At 63.5% G+C, this 20,435-nt stretch overlaps 2 protein-coding genes and 1 non-coding gene across 6 annotated transcripts; 2 read left to right on the forward strand and 1 right to left on the reverse strand.

The window, feature by feature from the left end:
- On the forward strand, window positions 1-3,307 carry LOC128854460 (dickkopf-related protein 3-like). Its single transcript, XM_054088014.1, has 4 exons — window positions 1-150; window positions 2,233-2,410; window positions 2,962-3,157; window positions 3,253-3,307. The coding sequence occupies exons 1-4, from the start codon at window positions 1-3 to the stop codon at window positions 3,305-3,307; spliced, it is 579 nt and encodes a 192-aa protein (XP_053943989.1).
- On the forward strand, window positions 1,111-1,200 carry TRNAI-UAU (transfer RNA isoleucine (anticodon UAU)). Its single transcript is given in 2 exon segments — window positions 1,111-1,148; window positions 1,165-1,200. It is a non-coding gene; the product is annotated as a tRNA-Ile (tRNA).
- A 2,646-nt stretch (window positions 3,308-5,953) lies between the features above and the next one.
- CACNB1 (calcium voltage-gated channel auxiliary subunit beta 1) lies at window positions 5,954-20,430 on the reverse strand. 4 transcript variants are annotated; one of them, XM_054088308.1, is made up of 14 exons: window positions 19,802-20,430; window positions 18,207-18,293; window positions 16,528-16,647; window positions 15,948-16,070; window positions 15,711-15,847; window positions 15,539-15,615; window positions 15,100-15,263; window positions 12,026-12,106; window positions 11,891-11,949; window positions 10,440-10,549; window positions 9,563-9,714; window positions 9,365-9,460; window positions 8,131-8,316; window positions 5,955-6,711 (listed from the first exon to the last, which is right to left on the reverse strand). In XM_054088308.1, the coding sequence occupies exons 1-14, from the start codon at window positions 19,886-19,888 to the stop codon at window positions 6,325-6,327; spliced, it is 1,866 nt and encodes a 621-aa protein (XP_053944283.1). In that variant the 5' UTR covers window positions 19,889-20,430; the 3' UTR covers window positions 5,955-6,324. The 4 variants fall into 4 exon arrangements, with proteins under 4 accessions (XP_053944285.1, XP_053944283.1, XP_053944286.1 ...); XM_054088311.1 differs by lacking the exon at window positions 15,100-15,263 and adding an exon at window positions 12,287-12,306 and having other exon boundaries at window positions 5,956-6,711; window positions 19,802-20,406; XM_054088310.1 differs by lacking the exons at window positions 18,207-18,293; window positions 19,802-20,430 and adding an exon at window positions 17,671-17,795 and having other exon boundaries at window positions 5,954-6,711.
- Window positions 20,431-20,435: the final 5 nt, after the last annotated feature.

The following is a 20,435-nucleotide window of genomic DNA, read 5'->3' on the forward strand; positions in this document are numbered from 1 at the left end:
ATGATGTCCCCAGCCACCCTCTGCCTCGTCGCTGCGCTCCTGCCCGCTGCCTCCGGCTACCTCTGGGCCTGGATGTACTCCTTGCCCCAACACCTCCCCGACGAAGCCGCGCTGGGCAGGAGCGCCGGCCACGCTGATGGGATGGAGGAGGTGAGCAGCGGGTGCCCAGCCTGGGGTGCGGAAAGAAAGGGGGTGCAGCAGGATGGGTGCAAAGGGGATGGGAACGGGAGTGGGTGCTGGGTTTGCAGCCAAGGTGGAAGCTGGGATGGGAAAAAGGGGTGGAAAAGGAGTGGGAGATGGGTTTGCAGCTGCAGAAGGAGAGGGGTGGGAGTTGGGATGAGTGCAGAATTTGCAGCCAGGGTGGGTGCAGGAGTGGGAGCCAGGTTTGCAGCAGGGTGGGAGAAGGGCTGGGAGCTGAGTTTGCAGCTGAGTGGGAAGTGGGATGGATATGGAAGTAGGAGAAGGGGTGAGTATAGGAGTGGGAGATGATTTTGCAGGAAGGTGGGAGCAGGAGTGGGAGAAGGGGTGAATATGGGAGCGGGAGCTGAGTTTGCAGCTGAGTTGACAGTGGGATGCAAGATGTGGGCTTCGCACCAGGGTGTGGAGTGGGATGCAGGACCTGGGGTGGGGTGCAGGCTCTGCACCAGGGTGCAAGGCAGGATGTGGGCTCAATACGAGGATGCAGGGTGGGATGCAGGGTCCAGGGCAGGATGCAGGGTCCGCTCCGGCAGCAGGGCGGGATGCAGGGTGGGCTGTGGGCTTCAGGGTGGGCTGCAGGCTGTGTACTGGGCAGCAGGCTGGGCTGCAGGGTGGGCTGCGGGCTGCGGGGTGGGCTGCAGGGTGGGCTGCAGGTTGGGCTGCGGGCTCTGTACCGGGCAACAGGCTGGGCTGTAGGGTGGGCTGCGGGGTGCAGGCTGGGCTGCGGGCTGCAGGGTGGTATGCAGGATGAGCTGCGGGGTGCAGGGTGAGCTGCAGGCTCTGTACCGGGCGGCAGGGTGGGCTGCAGGCTGGGCTGTGGGCTGCAGGGTGGGCTGCGGGCTTTGCTCCGCACCCGCAGCAGGATGGGTGCCGGGCCGGGAGGGGCCGCGGGCGCGGCGGGCGGCGCCGGGCGCTCCAGTGGCGCAATCGGTCAGCGCGCGGTACTTATAGGGCAGTACCCGAGCAATGCCGAGGTTGTGAGTTCGAGCCTCACCTGGAGCAGGACTTTTATGAGTTGGGGGGGGGGGGGGGCTGCTCCCGGCTTCCCCCTTTCCCTCTCTCCCAGCATTGGGTTTTCTTTTCCCGAGAAAAAAAAATACCTGGAGTTGCTGCGGGGGGGTCCCTTGGGGAGGGGTTCACCCCGGCCTGGCCAAGTGCTGCTGAGCACCCAAACCTTTGCACCCCTAAAAGGCTCCTGTGCGCTCACCTCCAGCTTTGTGTGAGGAGAGGGGTTTTTGCCCCTTACTGCTGTTTTCTGGTTTGGGATGGGGTCAGGGATGGGGCTGATCCTTCTGACTCGTCCTGAGGTCAAGAGTAGGGTTGGGGATGAGGACGTCGATGGAGATTTCCTGGGGTCAAGGATGGGGTTTGGGATGAAATCAGGGATGGAGCTGCTGGTTTTGACCTTTCCTGGGTTCAGGGATGGGATTGGGAGTGAAGTCAGGGATGGAGCTGTTGTTCCTGACCTGTTGTGGTGTCAGGGATGGGGATGGGGTCAGCGATGGGGTCAGGGATGAGTTTGGGGATGGTTTCACGGATGCAGCTGCTGTTCTTGTCCTGTCCTGAGGTCAGGGATGGGGTCAGGGAAGGGTCCAGGGATGAAACTGCTGTTCTTGACCTGTCCTGATGTCGGGGATGGGTTTGGGGATGCAGCTGCTCTTTCTGACTTGTCCCAGGATCAGGAATGGGTTCAGGGATGGATTCGAGGATGGGTTCATGGATGAAGCTGCTGTTCTTGGCCTGTCCTGAGGTCAGGGATGGGGTCAGGGATGGGGTCAGGGATGAAACTGCTGTTCTTGGCCTGTCCTGAGGTCAGGGATGCATTCAGGGATGGGTTCAGGGATGCAGCTGCTCTTCTTGACCTGTCCTGATGTCAGGGATGGGGTCAGGGATGCAGCTGCTCTTTCTGACTTGTCCCAGCATCAGGGATGGGTTCAGGGATGGGTTCAGGGATGGGTTCAGGGATGGGGTCAGGGATGGGGTCAGGGATGGGGGGGACTCTCATCCCTGACCGCTGGGTCCCCCCCCCCGCAGGTGACCCCGTGCAGCCCCGCCAGCCCCTGCGCCCACGGGCATTTCTGCGATGAGCACTTCGGGCTGTGTCTGCCCACGCGCCCCATCGGGCAGTACTGCCGCCGCGACGCCCACTGCGCCCACGGCCTCCTCTGCATGTTCGGGAAGTGCCAGCAGCCCGTGGCCCGCGGGCAGGAGGGTGAGCGGGGGACACGGGGGGGCACAGACCCATGGAATTGTTGAGGTTGGAAAAGACTTTTAAGATCACGATGTCCAAATGTAAACCTCGCGCTGCCGAGCCCATCACTCAGCCATGGCCACATCCATGTGGGTTTAAGCCACTTGAAGGACTCCACCGCTGCCCTGGGTGACCTCTGCCCGGGCTGGAGAACCCTTTCAGAGAAGAAATATCTCCTGGTGTTCAGTCTAAGCCTCCCCCGGCGCAACTTGAGGCCATTTCCACTCATCCTTTCTCTGTTACTTGGGAGGAGCCCAACACCCACCTCCCCACAACCTCATTCCAGGAGGTGCAGAGAGCGATGGGGGTCTCCCCTCAACCTCCTCTTCTCCAGACCACCCCCCAAGTCCCTCCCTCCTCCCAGAACCCCTCTTCTCCATCCCTTTCCCCACTTCCCATCCCCAACCCTGACGGAGCAAAGCCAACGGGTGCTGGGGGGATACCCCCAACCCCACCCCGAGGATGAGAGCGGGGGTTCCACCCTCTCCTCACGCCACCTTCTTCCCCGCCAGGAGCTCGGTGCCAGCGGGACGAGGACTGCGGCGCGGGCGGGTGCTGCGCGCGGCAGCACGGCGAGCGGGTGTGCCAGCGGCGCCTGGCGCTTGGCGAGAGCTGCCACGTCCCCCCCGGGGGTTTGGCCTTCAGCATCAACCAGGTCTGCCCGTGCCAGGATGGGTTGGTCTGCAGGGCCACCGCGCCCGGCCGAGAGTGAGTATGGGGACATCGCGATGGGGGACACCTCGGTTGGGTTGGAGAGGTGGGAATGGACCCGGGACTGAGGTGCCATCGCGTCCTCTCCGCAGGAAGGCGTTTGAGTACTGGCCTGAGAAGAGCGAGTGGAGGTGCCGCAAACCCTGAGCTGCAGCGTTGCATTAATTCCCTGTAAATAGCGTGTCCGGAGCTGGCCGAGAGCCGATAAACCCAGCCGGGCGCCGCGCTGGGCCCGGCTGCCACCGGTGACCATCACCCTGGCAACAGGGCGGCAGGAGCCTCCCTAGGTCCTGCTTTGCGCCTTCGCCCCTCGTAGGAGCTGGGCGGGTCCCAGCTCCATCCCCACCTTGGCTCCTGCTGGAGGACAATCTGCAGGATCATCACAGAGCTGAGTTGTGTCTGGTCTCAGCTCCCACTGGAGGTCCAGGACCATCACAGAGCTAAGTGGTGTCTGGGCTCAGTTCCAACTGGAAGCCCAGGACCATCACAGAGCTGAGTTGTGTCCGGTCTCAGCTCCCACTGGAAGCCCAGGACCATCGCAGAGCTGAGTTGTGTCCGGTCTCAGCTCCCACTGGAGGCCCAGGACCATCACAGAGCTGAGTTGTGTCCGGTCTCAGCTCCCACTGGAGGCCCAGGACCATCACAGAGCTGAGTTGTGTCCGGTCTCAGCTCCCACTGGAAGCCCAGGACCATCGCAGAGCTGAGTTGTGTCTGGTCTCAGCTCCCACTGGAAGCCCAGGACCATCACAGAGCTGAGTTGTGTCTGGTCTCAGCTCCCACTGGAAGCCCAGGACCATCGCAGAGCTGAGTTGTGTCTGGTCTCAGCTTCCACTGGAGGTCCAGGACCATCACAGAGCTGAGTGGTGTTTGGTCTCAGCTCCCACTGGAAGCCCAGGACCATCACAGAGCTGAGTTGTGTCTGGTCTCAGCTTCCACTGGAAGCCCAGGACCATCACAGAGCTGAGTTGTGTCTGGTCTCAGCTTCCACTGGAAGCCCAGGACCATCACAGAGCTGAGTTGTGTCTGGTCTCAGCTCCCACTGGAGGTCCAGGACCATCACAGAGCTGAGTTGTGTCTGGTCTCAGCTTCCACTGGAAGCCCAGGACCATCACAGAGCTGAGTTGTGTCTGGTCTCAGCTCCCACTGGAGGCCCAGGACCATCACAGAGCTGAGTTGTGTCCGGTCTCAGCTCCATCTCTGTCTTGGCTCCCACTGGAGACCGACTCCAGGGAATGACATGGAGATCATCACAGAGCTGAGTTGTGTCTGGTCTCAACTCCATCCCCATCTCAGCTCCCGCTCGAGGCCAACCCCAAGGAGCACCACGGGGATCATCACAGAACTGAGTTGCTTCCAGTCTCAGCTCCATCCCCATCTCAGCTCCCGCTGGACGCTGACCCCAAGGAGCAGCGACACAGGGATCGTGTCATCGCAGAACTGAGTTGTGTCCGGTCTCAGCACCAGCCCTGGTGGCTGTGGACCCTGTGTGTCTTTCCCCCCGCCAGGCACGGCCACAGGGCAGCTCTCACTGAAATGTTTATTACAAAGAACCAAGCGAGCGGGGCGAGTCCCCCCCACACCGACAAGAATAAATTAATAAAATAACACTTTGTCAGGTCTTTAAATAAAAGTTTGTGGAGCAACATAAATACGGGGACACCCCGCGGGGGAGGCTGGGGGGCGCCCCACTGCCCTGGCTGCCGCAGGGGCAAATGCCAGGGCAGGCAGGTCTGAAAGCGCTTGGCAGGCAGTGACACTGAGTTCCCCCCCCCAAAAAAAAGGGGAAACTGAGGCACGCAACAGGCAGAGGCAGCTGGGGGCCCCCGAGCCCCGCCCTGGCCTAGGCTGGCAAGGCTGGTGTTCTGGGTAAGGCAGCGACCTCCAAGACCCCCAGCATCGCCCTGGGGGGGGGCACAGAACTGCCCCATAAGTGGAGCAAACACAGCCCCACGGTGAGGGCTGGATGTGGGGTGACCCCACCCCACCCTGGCATGGTCACCCCTGTGGATTTTGGGGGTGCAGGAGAAGGCAGTGCACCCTCGGGGGGGGGAACGGACAGACAGGCTCATGGACGGACAGACGGACACAGCCGGATGGGGCAAGAGCAGACACATGGTAAGGGGAGGGGGGGGCACAGGGGGGTTGGGGGGCCCTGGCGCTGCCCAGTGGTCCCAGGGGAAGGGGAAGGGGGGCGCAGTGTGGGCCCCCCCAGGGCAGTGAGTGCTGCGTGGGGCAGGCGAGGGCTGGGCAGTGTTAGCACAGGTTAGAACCCCCCCCAAACTGGCTCAGATTTGTGCATCCCCCCCCCCCCCCCCCAAAATTCAGGCAAAGTCCCCCCCAATGCAAACACATGCAAACAGCCCGGGGAGGGGGGGGCACAGCTGGGATGCCCCCCCGGTTGGAGCACCCCAAAACCCTGCACACACCACACATGCATGCACCCCCCCCAGCTGCTGGGGGGCTGTGGGGTGCAGACACTGGTGGGGGGGGTGGTGGACAGCTGGCAGGGACCCCCCCACTGTCACCACCAGCTCTGGGGTCCCCCTGCAGCCAAATGGGGAACAGCACCATGGAAAAGCGGGGAGTGGGGGGGGGGCAGCAGGCAAGGGCTGGAGGGGGGGAACACGGCCCCCCCAATTCCATGCTTGGGGTGGGGGGGACACAATGGGGTCCCCCCTTTGGTCACTTGTTCTCCCCCTGGGGTGGGGAGGGCCCGAGGCACCGCAAGGCGCTGGGGGGCTGCGGCGTGGGGACCTCCCGACGTGGGGCAGGAGAGGCCAGTGGGCCAAGGAGGGGCTCCCCACGGCGTATGGGGGGGCACAAAGGCAACTGGGGGGGGTTCCCCTCCTCCCCAAAGCCTGTGTGTGTGGGGGGAGCATCCTGCCTGCACCCTCACACCGATAGGCTAGGGGGACCCCACGGCACAGGGGGGCATGAAGGCAACCGGGGAGGGCTCTCCGTCACCCCAAAACCAGTGCTGGGATGGGGGGGTCATCCCTCCCTGCACCCCCACAGCGAGTGGGGCATGGGGAGCCCATGGAGCCAAGAAGGGGCTCCCCATGGCACTGGGGGGCAAAAAGGCAACCGGGGGTGGGGGGGCTCTCCCTCACCCCAAAGCCGGTGCTGGGATGGGGGGGGTCCATCCCTGCCTGCATCCCCAAACCTTAACGGATGTAAACCTCCTGGCCGGGGGTCTCAGGGGGGTCGGAGCAGCAGCGCTCTTGGCCCTTGGCTCGGCCCCCCCGGTTCTCCCGCCTGGATTCATCCCAGGAACTGGGGGGACCGCGGGCTGCGGTGTTGGGGGGCCCCGGTGTCTCCTCCTCACCGGGGTCCATCTCGATGTCCATGCAGCAGGAGTCACCGGGCTCCGTGCCGGCCGAATCCCGGCTGCCGGGGGTCTCGGAGTCGAAGGTTTCCTGGCGGGGCAGGCGGCGGGGGGCCAAGCGGGTGGGTGCCGGGGGGGGTCCGTGGCCCCCCGCTTCGCCCGGGCTCTGCCAGAGGCGACCGTGCTCCCCATCGCGCGGCGGCTCCCCCGGCACGAGGTACGGACCCTGGTTAGGAGAAGCAACCACACCGTGCAAGGACAGACAGACGGACAAGGTGGGGGGTTAGTGGGGGGGGGTGAGTTAGCTGAGGAGGGGACGAGGGGGGGGGGAAACATGCGCTCCTGCCCAGCCTGGCCTGCCCGCACCGCAGCGCTCACTCGTGTCATGACTGCGTCAGGTCTCAGCCTGCGGCCAAACGGCACCGGGGAGGGGACACCGAGCAGGGACAGGGGGAAAATGGGGTGACAAGAGGGGGGGGAAGCAGCGGGGGGCGGGGGGGCAGCAGCGTCCCGCTCGGTGCTGAGTTAGTGACACAAGACAGGACAGATGTCCCTCCTCTGCCTCCGGCCTCAGGTGGGCACTGCGGAACCCCCAGGATCAGCCAAAGGGGGGACAAGCTCTGCAGACTTCCCCCCCAGGACACCCCATAAAGGATCACCACCCCAGGGGGACCCCAACTCTGTCCTGATTCAGGGCAGAGCAGAGCCCCAGGGGGGATCCTGGGGACAGCCCCAATCCTGGAGGGGAGCACAGCCGCGGGGTGGCCCCAAACCTGGGGGGGGGCTGCGATTCCTCACTTTGACCCCAATCCCAGGGACGATGTCAGTCCTGGGGGGCTGCAGTTCCTCAGGGTGACCCCAATCCCAGAGATGATCCCACTCCTGGGGGGCTGCAGTTCCTCAGGGTGTCCCCGATTCCACCGGTGACCCCAAGGGGGTGAACCCAGGGATGATCCCACTCCTGGGGGGCTGCAGTTCCTCAGGGTGACCCCAATCCCAGAGATGATCCCACTCCTGGGGGGCTGCAGTTCCTCAGGGTGTCCCCGATTCCACCGGTGACCCCAAGGGGGTGAACCCAGGGATGATTCCACTCCTGGGGGGCTGCAGTTCCTCGGGGTGACCCCAAACCCAGGGATGATTCCAAGGGGGTGAACTCAGGGATGATCCCACTCCTGGGGGGCTGCAGTTCCTCAGGGTGTCCCCGATCCCAGAGATGATCCCAAGGGGGTGAACTCAGGGATGATCCCACTCCTGGGGGGCTGCAGTTCCTCAGGGTGTCCCTGATCCCAGGGGTGACCCCAAGGGGGTGAACCCAGGGATGATCCCACTCGTGGGAGGCTGCAGTTCCTCAGGGTGTCCCCGATCCCAGGGGTAACCCCAAGGGGGTGAACCCAGGGATGATCCCATTCCTGGGGGACTGCAGTTCCTCAGGGTGTCCCCAATCCCAGAGATGATCCCACTCCTGGGGAGGCTGCAGTTCCTCAGGGTGTCCCCAATCCCAGTGGTGTCCCCAAGGGCTGGGGGTGTCCCCAGCACCGTCTCACAGCGCGTGCTCCTCGTGGGGCGCGGGGGAGCTGGGGGTGGTGTCGGAGCCCCCGCGCCCCCAGAGCCCCAGGTTCCTGCGCAGGGAGGTGAGCACCTGTACCTGGAGGTTGGAGACGGGCGCGGGGCTGGCGGCCAGGGCGGCCGTGGCCATGGTGCGGTTGAGCAGCGGGTTGGGGGGGTTGCTGCTAGGGGGGTGCGTCGCCTTCCAGTAGGCTTCCAGGTACTCGGCCAGGTGCTCGCAAGCCTCCTCCAGTTGGTTTTCATCCAGCACGATGTCAAACATCTCCTGGGGTGGGCAAAGAGGCCGTGGGGAAAGGCTGAGGGTCTGCACCTCCAAGTTGGAGGCTATGGACCAAGGTGGGGCCAAGGCAGTGGCAGGGGACCAATGGGAGGGGGAGGAGCCTATGGAGTGGGAGGAGCCTATGGGTGGGGAGGAGCCTATGTGATAGGACAGGGACAATGGGATGGGACAGGGACAATGAAATGGAGAGGAGCCAATGGGAGAGGGTGGGGACAATGGGATAATGCAGGGACAAAAGAGGATGGGGACAATGGGATGGGGACAATGGGATGAGGACAAAAGGAGAGGATGAGGACAATGGGATAGGGACAATGGGATGAGGACAAAAGGAGAGAATGGGGACAATGGGATGGGGACAATGGGATGGGGACAAAAGGAGGGGATGGGGACAATGGGATGGGGACAATGGGATAATGCAGGGACAAAAGAGGATGAAGACAATGGGATGGGGACAATGGGATGGGGACAATAGGATAGGGACAAAAGGAGAGGATGAGGACAATGGGATGGGGACAAAAGGAGAGGATGAGGACAATGGGATGGGGACAATGAGATGGGGACAGAAGGAGAGGATGAGGACAATGGGATGGGGACAAAAGGAGAGGATGAGGACAATGGAATGGGGACAATAGGATAGGGACAAAAGGAGAGGATGAGGACAATAGAATGGGGACAAAAGGAGAGGATGAGGACAATAGAATGGGGACAAAAGGAGAGGATGAGGACAACGGGATGGGGACAAAAGGTGAGGATGAGGACAATGGGATGGGACAATGGGATGCGGACAAAAGGAGAGGATGGGGACAATGGGATGGGGACAATGGGATGGGGACAAAAGGAGAGGATGGGGACAATGGGATGGGGACAATGGGATGGGGACAAAAGGCGAGGATGAGGACAATGGGATGGGGACAATGGGATAGGGACAAAAGGAGAGGATGAGGACCATGGGATGGGGGATCAGGGCACGGCAGGGCGTGGTTATGGCACGGCTTTGGCATGGTTCTGGTGTGGCTATGGGTGCCATACTCACGGGCGGGCACTGGGCCAGCTTGTCAGATGCCACCATCTGCACATTGAGGTGCTTCGCCTGGGACTTGCCCCGTGACTTCACCAGCCGCTGCAGCACCTGGGGCAGGAGAGGACATCCCCAAGGTGGCCACAGGGACCTCCAGCGCCGTGGGGAGGTGGCTGGAGCTGCCCCCCACCCCACCCCAGAGCCTGCACCCACCTTGGGGGAGGTGATTTTGATGTAGACGATGATGGGTGCCAGGGACGTCTTGGCCAGCTGGGCTGGGTGGTTGATGGTGTCGGCGTCCAAGGCCACCAGCTGCAGCGTCCGGGCCAGCTCAAAGATGCGCTCCGTCTCGCTCTGGACCTCAGCTGAGGGGCAGGGAGACAGCGAGGGTCATCACGGGGGGGACAGGTGACACTGTGGGGGCTGTGAGGACAACTAATGGGAGATGTGACATGTGGAATGGGATGAGGACAGCACCAGGAGGTGGCTGCTGGTGGGATTTGGCCACTCCAGTGTCCCCCCAGCCCCAGGGATTCACTGCAGGAGGGAGGTGGCAGTGGGCATCCAGTGGGGAGAGGATGGGGCAAAGCCCCCTGGACCACACATTCGGGGTGGGGTCAGATAGGGCTGTGGGACCGAGGTGTCCCCAACCCTCTGCCCTGGTGGCCAGACCTCCAGAGTGTGGTCACAGCCGGGCAGGGAGGATGGAGATCCAAAGGGGACGGGGCAAGGGGCTGCGAGGGGTCCCGAGCTACGTACCCAAGACATCTGTATCAGGAGCAGGGGAGGAAGGAAGCGGCGCGGAGGGGAGGAAACCCAAAGGAAAGGAGAACGAGGAAAGGAAAGAAGAACACAACAGAGAGAAGATAAAAGGGGAGGAGGAGGAAAGAAAGACTCAAACCAACCCCGGGGGAAGCACAAAGCTGCGTCCTCCCGTGTTGGTCACCCCACAAACCCCCCACCCACAAGCCCTGCACCCCAGGACAGGAGGAATGGGGGATGTGGAGCTGCCAGGCTGATACAGATGGAGGCTTGGGGGGCGTCACGGTGGGTTGGGGGTCAGCGTGGGGTGGCAGAACCGCGGCCTCACCCAGGCTGGAGCGCGTGCTGGAGCGCTCGATGATGGTGTGCTTGCTGGGGTTGTTGAGGACGGAGCGCTTGGCCAAGGAGATGTCGGCCGTCACCCGCGTGATGGAGATCCTGCGAGGTGGAGAGGGCACAAGCGGGTTTGGGGGCAGCAACGGGGCATGAAACCCCCCCAATACCTATAGATCTATCCCCTCTGGGAGCAGGATGGGACCTTCTTTCCCCCCTGCTTTCTCCCACCCCTTTCTGCTCCTCAGGGAAGAGATCCCAACAGCAAGAACCACAGGGAAGGGCTGAGGGTCCCCCCAAGGGGTTCGGGTTCCCCTGAATGGTTTGGTGACCCCTCTGGGTTAGTCCTCACTGTGGGTTTAGAGGTGCCCCCATGACTTTAGGGGTGTCCCACGGATTTATGGGTTCTCTGTGGGATTAGGGGTCCCTCATGGAGCTAGGGGTCCTCCATGGGGTTAGGGATCCCTCACAGGACATGGGGTTGGGGTTAGGGTCAGCTATGGAGTTAAGGGTCTTCCTATGGGATTAGGGTTCCCCCCATGGGATTAAAGGTCTCTCTATGGGATTAGGGGTCCTCTGTGAAGTTAGGGGGTCACCCTATGGGTTTAGAGGTCCTCCATGGGCTTAAGGGTCCCTCATGAGGTTAGGGGTTGCCCCATGGGGTTAAGGAACCCCCATAAGATGAGGGGTCCTGCATGCGGTTAGGGGTATCCCCATAGCGTGAGGGATCCAGCGGTGGGGTTAGGGTCACGCTGTGGGGTTAGGGGTCCCCGCATGGGATCAGGGGTCACTCCACGGCATTAGGTGTCCCCTGTGCAGTTAGGGGTCACTCTATGGGGTTAGAGGACCTCCATGGAGGTTAAGGGATCCCCCATTGGAGTTAGGGGTACCCCATAGGATTAAAGGTCCTCCATGGGGTTCAGAGGTCCTCCATGTAGTTAAGGGACCCTGTGTGGTTAGGGGTCCCCCCAACGGGTTAGAGGTACCCCACAGAACTAGGGATCTCCCCATGGAGATAGGGGTCCCCCCAAGGGGTTAGAGGTACCCCATAGAATTAAGAATCTCCCCATGGAGATAGGGGTCCCCCCAAGGGGTTAGAGGTACCCCATAGAATTAGGGATCTCCCCATGGAGATAGGGGTCCCCCCAAGGGGTTAGAGGTACCCCATAGAATTAGGGATCTCCCCATGGAGATAGGGCCCCCCCCCCAAGGGGTTAAAGGTACCCCATAGAATTAGGGATCTCCTCATGGAGATAGGGGTCCCCCCAAGGGGTCAAAGGTACCCCATAGAATTAGGGATCTCCCCATGGAGATAGGGGTCCCCCCAAGGGGTTAAAGGTACCCCATAGAATTAGGGATCTCCTCATGGAGATAGGGGTCCCCCCAAGGGGTGAGGGACCCCCCGTGGGGTGCAGGGTCCCCTGGCCATGCAGCCGTTGGTCTCACCTGCCATCAAAGCGATGCTTCAAGAAGTCGAAGAGAGCTTTCTGCATCATATCCGTGACCTGGGGAGAGAGGGAGGGAGGCCATGAGCCTGGGGTCCGCCCCCCCATCCCTCTCCCCGTGCCCCCCACTCCTCACCTCGTAGCCCTTCAGCGAGGGTCCCACCAGGATGATGGGGCGCATGGAGGGCACCACGTCGTACGGGGGCACGTGCTCGGCCTGTGGGGCAGAGACGGGGGTCAGTGGGGTTGGGTGGGGAGGATGCTGGGGGACAGCGGGCTTCACCCCTGGGGGGCAGCTCTGCGAATGGTGGTGTTTGGGGGGGGGGGTTGAATCTGCAAGCTGGGGGCACCCCATCCCCTCCCCACGAGCCCTCCCGGGGGTCCTGGCGCTACTCACCGATTTCTGCTTCTGCTTCGCTACGTCCCGAGGGGCCGCGCGGGGCCGGGGGGGGCGAGAGAAGACAAACAAGGCATGCGTGTTATCCGCGGGCGCGGGGGCACCGAGCGGGGCTGGGGGGGCCTGGGGATGCGCCAAGGGCAGCGGGGGACATGTGGGTCCCCTGGGGGGGCTGCCAAAGGGGCTGTGGAGAATTGTGGGTCCCCTGGGGGGGGCTGCTATAGGGGCTATGGAGAATTGTGGGTCCCCTGGGGGGCTGCCACAGGGGCTATGGAGAATTGTGGGTCCCCTGGGGGGCTGCTATAGGGGCTGTGGAGAATTGTGGGTTCCCTGGGGGGCTGCCACAGGGGCTGGGGACACACACAGATATCGTGGGGGGGGCTGCGCCAAGGATGGTGAGGACATACAAGTCCCCTGGGGGGCTGCCAAAGGGGCTGTGGGGACATGTGTGTCCCCTGGGGGGGCTGCTATAGGGGCTGCGTGACCCCCAAAGGGCTCTGTGTCCCCCTTGGCGGGTGCCCCATGGGCTGTATGTGTCCTGTCCCATTGTGGGGGGGCTGTTGCTCCAGAAGCTCTGTGTGTGCCCCCCATGAGCTGTGTCCCCTGGGGGCTGCCCCAAGGACTCTGTGTCCCCCCAGAGGCTGTGTCATTCTCCAAGGGGTGTCCCATGTGCTCTGTGTCCCCCCCGAGGGGCTGCCCTAGGGACTATATCTGCCCCCCCTGGGCTGTGTCCCCCCTGAGGGACTGCCCCATGGGCTGAGTGTCCCCCCACGGGCTATGTGTGACCCCAGGGGCTGCGTGTCCTTCTCGGGGGTGCCTCAAGGGCTCTGTGTCCCACCTGGGGGGCTGCCCCATGGGCTGTGTGTCCCCCAGGGGCTCTGTGTGCACCCCCATGGGCTGTGTCCCCCCCTCTATGGGCTGTGTGTGCCCCCTGGGGAAGCTGCTCCATGGGCTCTATGCCCCTCCATGGGCTGTGTGTGTCCCCCCTCATGGGCTCTGCAGCCCCCCAGGGTTGCCCCATGAGCATCACCCCACTCTTAGCTACATTTGGGGTGCAAGCAGGGGCTCTGCAGGGCTTGCAGAGCGGGATGAGGGGCAGCCCCCCCCACCCCCATCACTCCAGGCTGCTGTCAGAGCTGCGGGGGTGATCGCAGCCCCCCCCTACACCCCCCGCCCCCGGCTGTGGTTGCGCCCAAGGCCTCCCCCAGCTTGTGCCCAGTTTGGGGAGGAGGAACGGACCATTCCAATTCGCGGGGGGAGACGAGACACCGGGCCGTGCTGGCACACACCATGCGCACACTGGGGGGGGGCATCAAGGACTGACCCATCGCATGGACCATGGGGGGGGGCATCAGTCATGGATTGATCCATCCCATAGAGCATAGAGGAAGGCAACCATGGACTGATCCATCCCATGGACCATGGGGGAGGGGGGAACAGAGCCATAGACTGATCCATCCCATAGGCCGTGGGGGGAGGATTAGTCATGGACAGAGCCACAGACAGATCCTCCATGGATAGAGCCATGGACCATGGTGGGAGGCAGCCACGACCTCATCTATTGCATGGATCACAGGGGGAGGATCAATCCATGACCATGGGCCATCATCCCATGGACCAGGGAGGGGGACGGAGCCACAGACCGACCCACCCCATGGACCACAGAGGAGCAGAAACATATCCTGATCCACCTCATGGACCACAGGGACAGAGCCACGCACTGACCCACCCCATGGACCACAGTGGGACAGAACTGCGGACTCACCCACCCCGTGGACCACAGACTGATCCATCCCATGGACCACGGGGACAGAGACGTGGACTGACCCACCCTATGGACCACGGGGAGACAGAGCTGTGAACTAACCCATCCCATGGACCATGAAGACAGAGCCATGAACTGACCCAACCCATGGATCGTGAGGACAGAGCCATGGACTGACCCATCCCATTGACCACAGATTGACCCATCCCATGGACCATGAGGACAGAGCCATGGACTGACCCATTACATGGACCATAGACTGATCCATCCCATGGACCGTGGGGACAGAGCCACGGACTGACCCAACTCATTGACCACAGACTGACCCATCCCATGGACCATGAAGACAGAGCCATGGACCGACCCAACCCATGGACCATGAGGACAGAGCCATGGACTGACCCATCCCATTGACCACAGATTGACCCATCCCATGGACCACAGACTGACCCATCCCATGGACCGTGGGGACAGAGCCACGGACTGACCCAACCCATGGACCGTGAGGACAGAGCCATGGACTGACCCATCCCATTGACCACAGATTGACCCATCCCATGGACCACAGACTGATCCATCCCATGGACCATGGGGACAGAGCCATGGACTGACCCATCCCATTGACCACAGACTGACCCATCCCATGGACCATGAAGACAGAGCCATGGACTGACCCAACCCATGGACCGTGAGGACAGAGCCATGGACTGACCCATCCCATTGACCACAGATTGACCCATCCCATGGACCATGAAGACAGAGCCATGGACTGACCCATCCCATTGACCACAGACTGACCCAACCCATGGACCGTGAGGACAGAGCTATGGACTGACCCATCCCATGGACCCATGGCCCACAGCGGGAGGTGCATGGGGTCCCCCCCGTCCCCCGCAGCGGCTCATGCCCATGCTGCAGCGCAGGCAGGTGGGTGCTGGGGCGGCGCGTGGCCCCCAGCACCCATGGGTGCCCCCGCCAGCCCTGGCAGGCAGTGTTAGGGCAGGCAGGGTGCAGCAGGCGAGCGCGGCGGGGCGGTGGGTGCCGTTACCTTCCTAAAGAAGGGGATGCGCTTGGAGTGGGCTGGGGGGGTGGTGACACTGCTCACGCTACTCTTAGGGGAGCGCTGGGTCTCCATGGCCTCGTCCTCCTCTAACTCATCGGGGTCAAAGGCAAAGCTAGGCATGTCCAGAGCACCTGGGGACGCAGGGGCAGCTGGAGCCGGGGGTGAGGGGGAGAGAAGAAGAGCGATAATGGTGATGGAAGAAGGGCAAAATGGAGATGGGGAGGGTGGGAAGAGGTAAGGTGGGATGGGGAGATGGAGGGGTGAAGGGGTCCCCGGGGGAAAGGAGGTTCACCCGCCTGCCTGCACTCAGGTCCGGAGTTGTGGACAAGGGGGGGGTCACTCAGCATGGGGAGGGAAGGATCCCCCCAAGGCTGGAGCTGCCCTGTCGAGGCGAGGGGCCGCGGGGACCCCCGGACACCCTTACCGCTGGCTGGAGGCGTGGGCCGGCGCGTCCCCGTCACCACGTCCCCCAGGCTGGAGCTGGAGTTGTCCCCCGATTTGCTGGATGGGAGAAGCACGGAGAGGGGGTGAGGGTGGGGAGAGAGGCGTTTGAGAGGAGCTGGAGTTGGGGGGGGGGGGTCAGGGTTGAGCCCCACCTCGAGCTCAGGCGGTTCTGCCTCATCTTCTGCTCCTGCAGCAGCCGCATGTTCTCCAGCTTGACGGGGCTGGGGATGAAGCCCACCTCGCAGCCTTCCTTCACCAACCGCCCGATCCACCAGTCGTTGTTGTATTTCTGCACCGGGGAGGGACGGGAAACACCTGAAACCCCCCCCAAACACCCACCCCCAGGGCCACCCCAGCCCCCCAGCCTTTGCCAGCCCCCCGAACCCCACCTCCTTGATGTGCAGGAAGTCCTTGGGCTCGAAGCAGATGGCCATGCCCTGCACCGGCACGTCGTCGTTGGCCGATGGGTTGTAGCCAACGTTGGTCCGCACGGCAAACGCCACCGGCTTCGTCTGCCAACAGGAGAGAGCTCAGCATCATCTCCCCCCATCCCAACATATGGAGAACCCCCCAACCCCGGCAGTAAGAGCAGATTCCTTCTCCGGCCGGGCATGCGCCAGTACTGGTGTGACTGGATGGGCACTGGGATTGGCTCGGCTCCTCCAGGCACTGCGGCACAGCCGTCCACCAGAGCCTGGGCTGACGGTGGCCACAACACCCCAGTGGCTAACGAGGGGTTCATTAGCCAGCTGCCCTGGGCTCGTTGCCGTGAGGCACCCACCCAACCCAGGTTTCCAGGCTCCCAGTTCCACCCAGTAGACGCCACTGCCTTCCCAGTGACACCCAATGGATGGGATGCTACTGCGATGGGGAGGAGGAGGAGGATTGGGGGATCCTTGGGACCCCTTCTCACAGCAGAGCCGGGGGGCGGCAGGGGAGGCGAGGGGGGCTCCAGCCCAGCCCTCCCACCTTGGCTTTCTCCAGCTGCGCCATGGCCTGGCGCTCGGCTTCCTTGCGCAGCGCCTCGCGGTCCTCCTCCAGCGACACATCCGAGTCCGAGGGGCGGCTGGTGTAGGACTCCGCCGAGCCCTGCGAGAGTGGGGGGGGGGGGGGGGGGGGGGTCAGCCCACGCCGTCCTCCTCCATAAAGTGGGGAACCCAGCCCCGAACCCAACCCCACAACCACCTCCCACCCCAGAACCTTCTCACTAGGGTTAGTGCCCATCATTGTGGCGTCTGGGCACGCTGGGAAGAAACCACCCCTCTAAGTTGCCCCTTTCCCCAAGTAGGGGACAAATCCTGCCTGGTGGCATCGAGGAGGGGGGTGACGGCAGGCTAAGGGCTGGTGCAGCTGTTCCCACCGCTCCGGCAAGGGAACGTGATACCGAGCCGGTGCCCGCTCCTGTCCCGCTGCCACCGGCCCTCGCGTAGAGCCGGGACGGTGACGAGGACCCCCGCTGCCCCCCAAGTGCCCCCCACTCACCAATGGGGATAGCGCTGTCCCCTCCATGGTGATGGGGAAAAGGCGCTGTGGGGCAACTCGGGGTCACTCCAGGACAAGTTGGGATCAGAGATCCCCCCCTCCTGGAACCACAGCCCAGTTGGGGGGCAGCACGAGACCCCCCCCCCCCGGGGACCCCCAGTGCCGGGACGGTGGGTGCTGCAGGGGGGGCGGCGAAGGCACCCACCGCCCTTGGGGGCTGCTCCCCACCAGCCCCTTCCAACCCCTAAACCCCACCAGCCCCCCCCGGAGCCCCCAGTGCACCCCATTCTTTCCAAACATGGGGTGGGGGAGCCGCTCTCCTCGCACAGACCCCCACCCCAGCCATGGGGCAGCAGCCCCCCAGGGGACCCCATCTCAAAAAGCCATGGGACAGATCCCAGCGCCCCAATTTCCTCTTGCTGCTGGGGGGGGGCAAGACTGGAGGGGATTTCAAGGGGGTCCCCAAGGTCCAGGCATGATGCCCTCACCCTGCAGATCCTGGGGGGGGGGTCCCACCAGCTCCCACACCCCCCCAAGAGCTGAAGGGGGACCCCGCAGCGAGGGTAGAGCCGATAAATTGGGATGAGGGGGTACAGGGGGGGGTGGTGGGCTGGTGGGGGGGACGCTCACCGGGGCGGCGAGGTGGTCTTTGCCGGGTATCTCCATGGTGGCGGGGGGTGAGTGGGGCCGGTGGGTGCTGCGCTGGGGCGCCCCGTGGCTCAGGTTTCAGCCCTGGGACGCTGGCAGCCGCCCGGGGTATATTTAGCCGGGTGTTGGGCAGGGGGTGGGGGCCAGGGGGGGGCAAAGGGGCCGCTGCCAAGCCAGCAGCCAGCTGGAGCGGACAATGCCGGGGACGGCGGCTTTGGTGCCAGCTGGGTGATGCCAGGGCTGTGTCCCCTGCCTGGCACACCCCCAGGAGGGGCGAGGAACCTGGGGGGGGGACCCCAATTACACCCAATATGGGGGGGACAAACCCACCCAGCACCCACCGCTAAGCAGACAGGGGTTGGGGGGGTACAGCCAGGTCAGGCTTAGCCACTGCGATGCCCGCGCTGCCTCCAGGATGGGATTGGTTGCAAATCTGCCCCTCCTGCCTCAGTCTTGGGGGGCACAAGGGAACCCCCCCCCCCATCAGGCAGATATATCTGCCCCCCCAACCTGCTCACCTGGCGGACGAAGCTGTTGGAGGTGGTGTCAGATGAGGTGCTGCCATCCGAGCGCTTGAAGCGGCTCTTGCGTTTGCTGTACTTGGCCTGGGGGGGAGGAAAAAGGGGGGCAGGAGGGGAGCGCTGGACCCCCAGGACATGAGGGGTGGCTCTGTCTCCCCAGACCCAACTGCCAGAGATGCTTCACCCCCCCTCTGCTCCCCCTGAGCCCTGCAAGGAAACCCAGTTCCTAGGGAACAAAAAAAGGGAAACTGAGGCAGGGGAGGGAGGGGGCAGCCCCCTCCCCAGGAATATATTGCCTTACTGGGGGGACTGGATCTCAGCTCTCTGCAGAGATGGGGTTGGCAGGACCAATCAGATTTGGGGGAGAGCCCCCCCCAGCCAAACAAGAGCCCAACCATTGTTGGGGGGTGGGAGGGAGGGGGCTATGGGGACACCCCACACATGCCCACACCCCCACGCGTGGGCACCGTCCCCTCTCTCGTGCTCGCTGCATGTGAAGGGCTGCACCCCCGCGCCCACCCCCGCCAGGCAGCACCCCCCACACCCCCAGGGGATCCCCCCCGCCCTTACAGCTCCCTCCACTGCCTCTTGCTGAGACAGATGGACTGGAGGAGACTGGGATGGACTGGAGGAGACTGGGATGCAGCCATGCGCCCCTGCAGGAGCTCCTCGGGCTGGGGGGGTGCCATGCACACTGGGGGGGGGCTGTCACCTCCCCTCAGCTCCAAGGGACAGCTGGGGCCAGCTGCCACCCAGCCAGGATGGGTGGTCCCCAAGCTCTAGGTATTTTTAGGTCCTTGTCCCCCCCCACTCCTCACTGCCCCCCCAAACCCCATCCACCGCTCCCAGGGTGGGGACAGACATGGCTGGGGAAGGTCGCTGGTGTGGGGACGGTGGGGTTCAGTGCAGCCCCCCTCCCCAAAAAAAGACTCCCATCATCCCAACCTGGAGGTGGGAGAGACCCCGAGCCCTGCCAGCACCTGATCCCCCCCAAAAAACTGTCACCCCCAATGGCTGATGCCCCCCCCCAAACTCCTACCGGAGGGGGGGGTCTGTCCCCATTGTGGGTACGGGGTGGGGGGGAGCCCCTTGGCAGACTATGGGGATAAGACATTCCATGGTGCTCCCCCTCATTGGGACCAGGCATGGACACATCCTTATCCCTGCGTGTGTGTCCCCCAAGAAGTGGATAAGGGGGGGGGGGGGACACCACCCCAGCACAGAGTTTTCCCAATTCCTAAATTTCCCAATCCCTAAAAGTTTCCTTACGAGTACGATACCCCCCCCTCCCCTCGTCAGGGAGCAGTGACACAGCAACCAGCAGAGACCCCCCCCAATTCCCATGCACCCCCTCCTCAAAACCCTGGAATCCAGCCCCCCCCCCCCCCCCCCTTTTCCCTGGAATCCTTGTTGTTATGGGAAGAAGGGGGATGACTGCGCTTGGTTCGGTTGGGGGGGGGCACCCTGTTTTGCACGCTAAGGGGGTAAAATCCACCCCGTTATGGGGTGTAGGGATGGGATTGAGCCCCATTGATGCCCTTTCGCCATGCAGACCCCCCCCCCAATTCCCTAAAATTCCCAAGGGGTGTCACCTGGAGGGCGGCGTTGTCGAAGACGTCCATCTGGATGTCCTGCGTGGAGCTGTAAGGGGTACGGGCCATGCTGCCTTCCCGCACCATGGAGCTCGCCGGCGTCGGCGGATTTTGGGATGAAGGATGTGGGATGAAGGATGTTGGGGGGACACAGACAGACGCAGAGCGAGAGGGCCAAGAGGATGACGATGGAGCTCAGGCCTTCGCCGTAGCAGCCACCCGCCGTGACGGTGGCCTTGGCGTGCAGCGAGCGAGAGGAGGAGGAGGAAGGAGGAGTGGGGATGGCGGCAGCGGGGGGACGAGGGATGGCGGGCGGCCGCCTACGCCTCAGCCGCTCCCACCGCATTCCCAGGAGAAATGGGGGATACGGAGATGAGGACACCCCCCCACACCCCGTCTCTTTCTCAGGGGAGCCCCAAAGCGGCTTCTGCCCATGGAGGAGAAAAGTAGGGGAGATGAGGAGCCTACCCCCTCGCCAAATGGGGGGATGCTCAGGGTTCAGCTTCAAACCGCAGGGGGGGGACCCCAAAAAAAAGAGATGGAGGGGACACAGAGCCCTCTGGGGGGGGGACGACACAGTGACAGCCGTGCCCCCCCATCCCTAAACGTCAGCGCCCGGAGTGGGATGTGCCAC

The sequence above is a fragment of the Cuculus canorus genome, chromosome 25, assembly GCF_017976375.1.
Source record: "Cuculus canorus isolate bCucCan1 chromosome 25, bCucCan1.pri, whole genome shotgun sequence".
NCBI classification, from domain to species: Eukaryota; Metazoa; Chordata; class Aves; order Cuculiformes; family Cuculidae; genus Cuculus; species Cuculus canorus.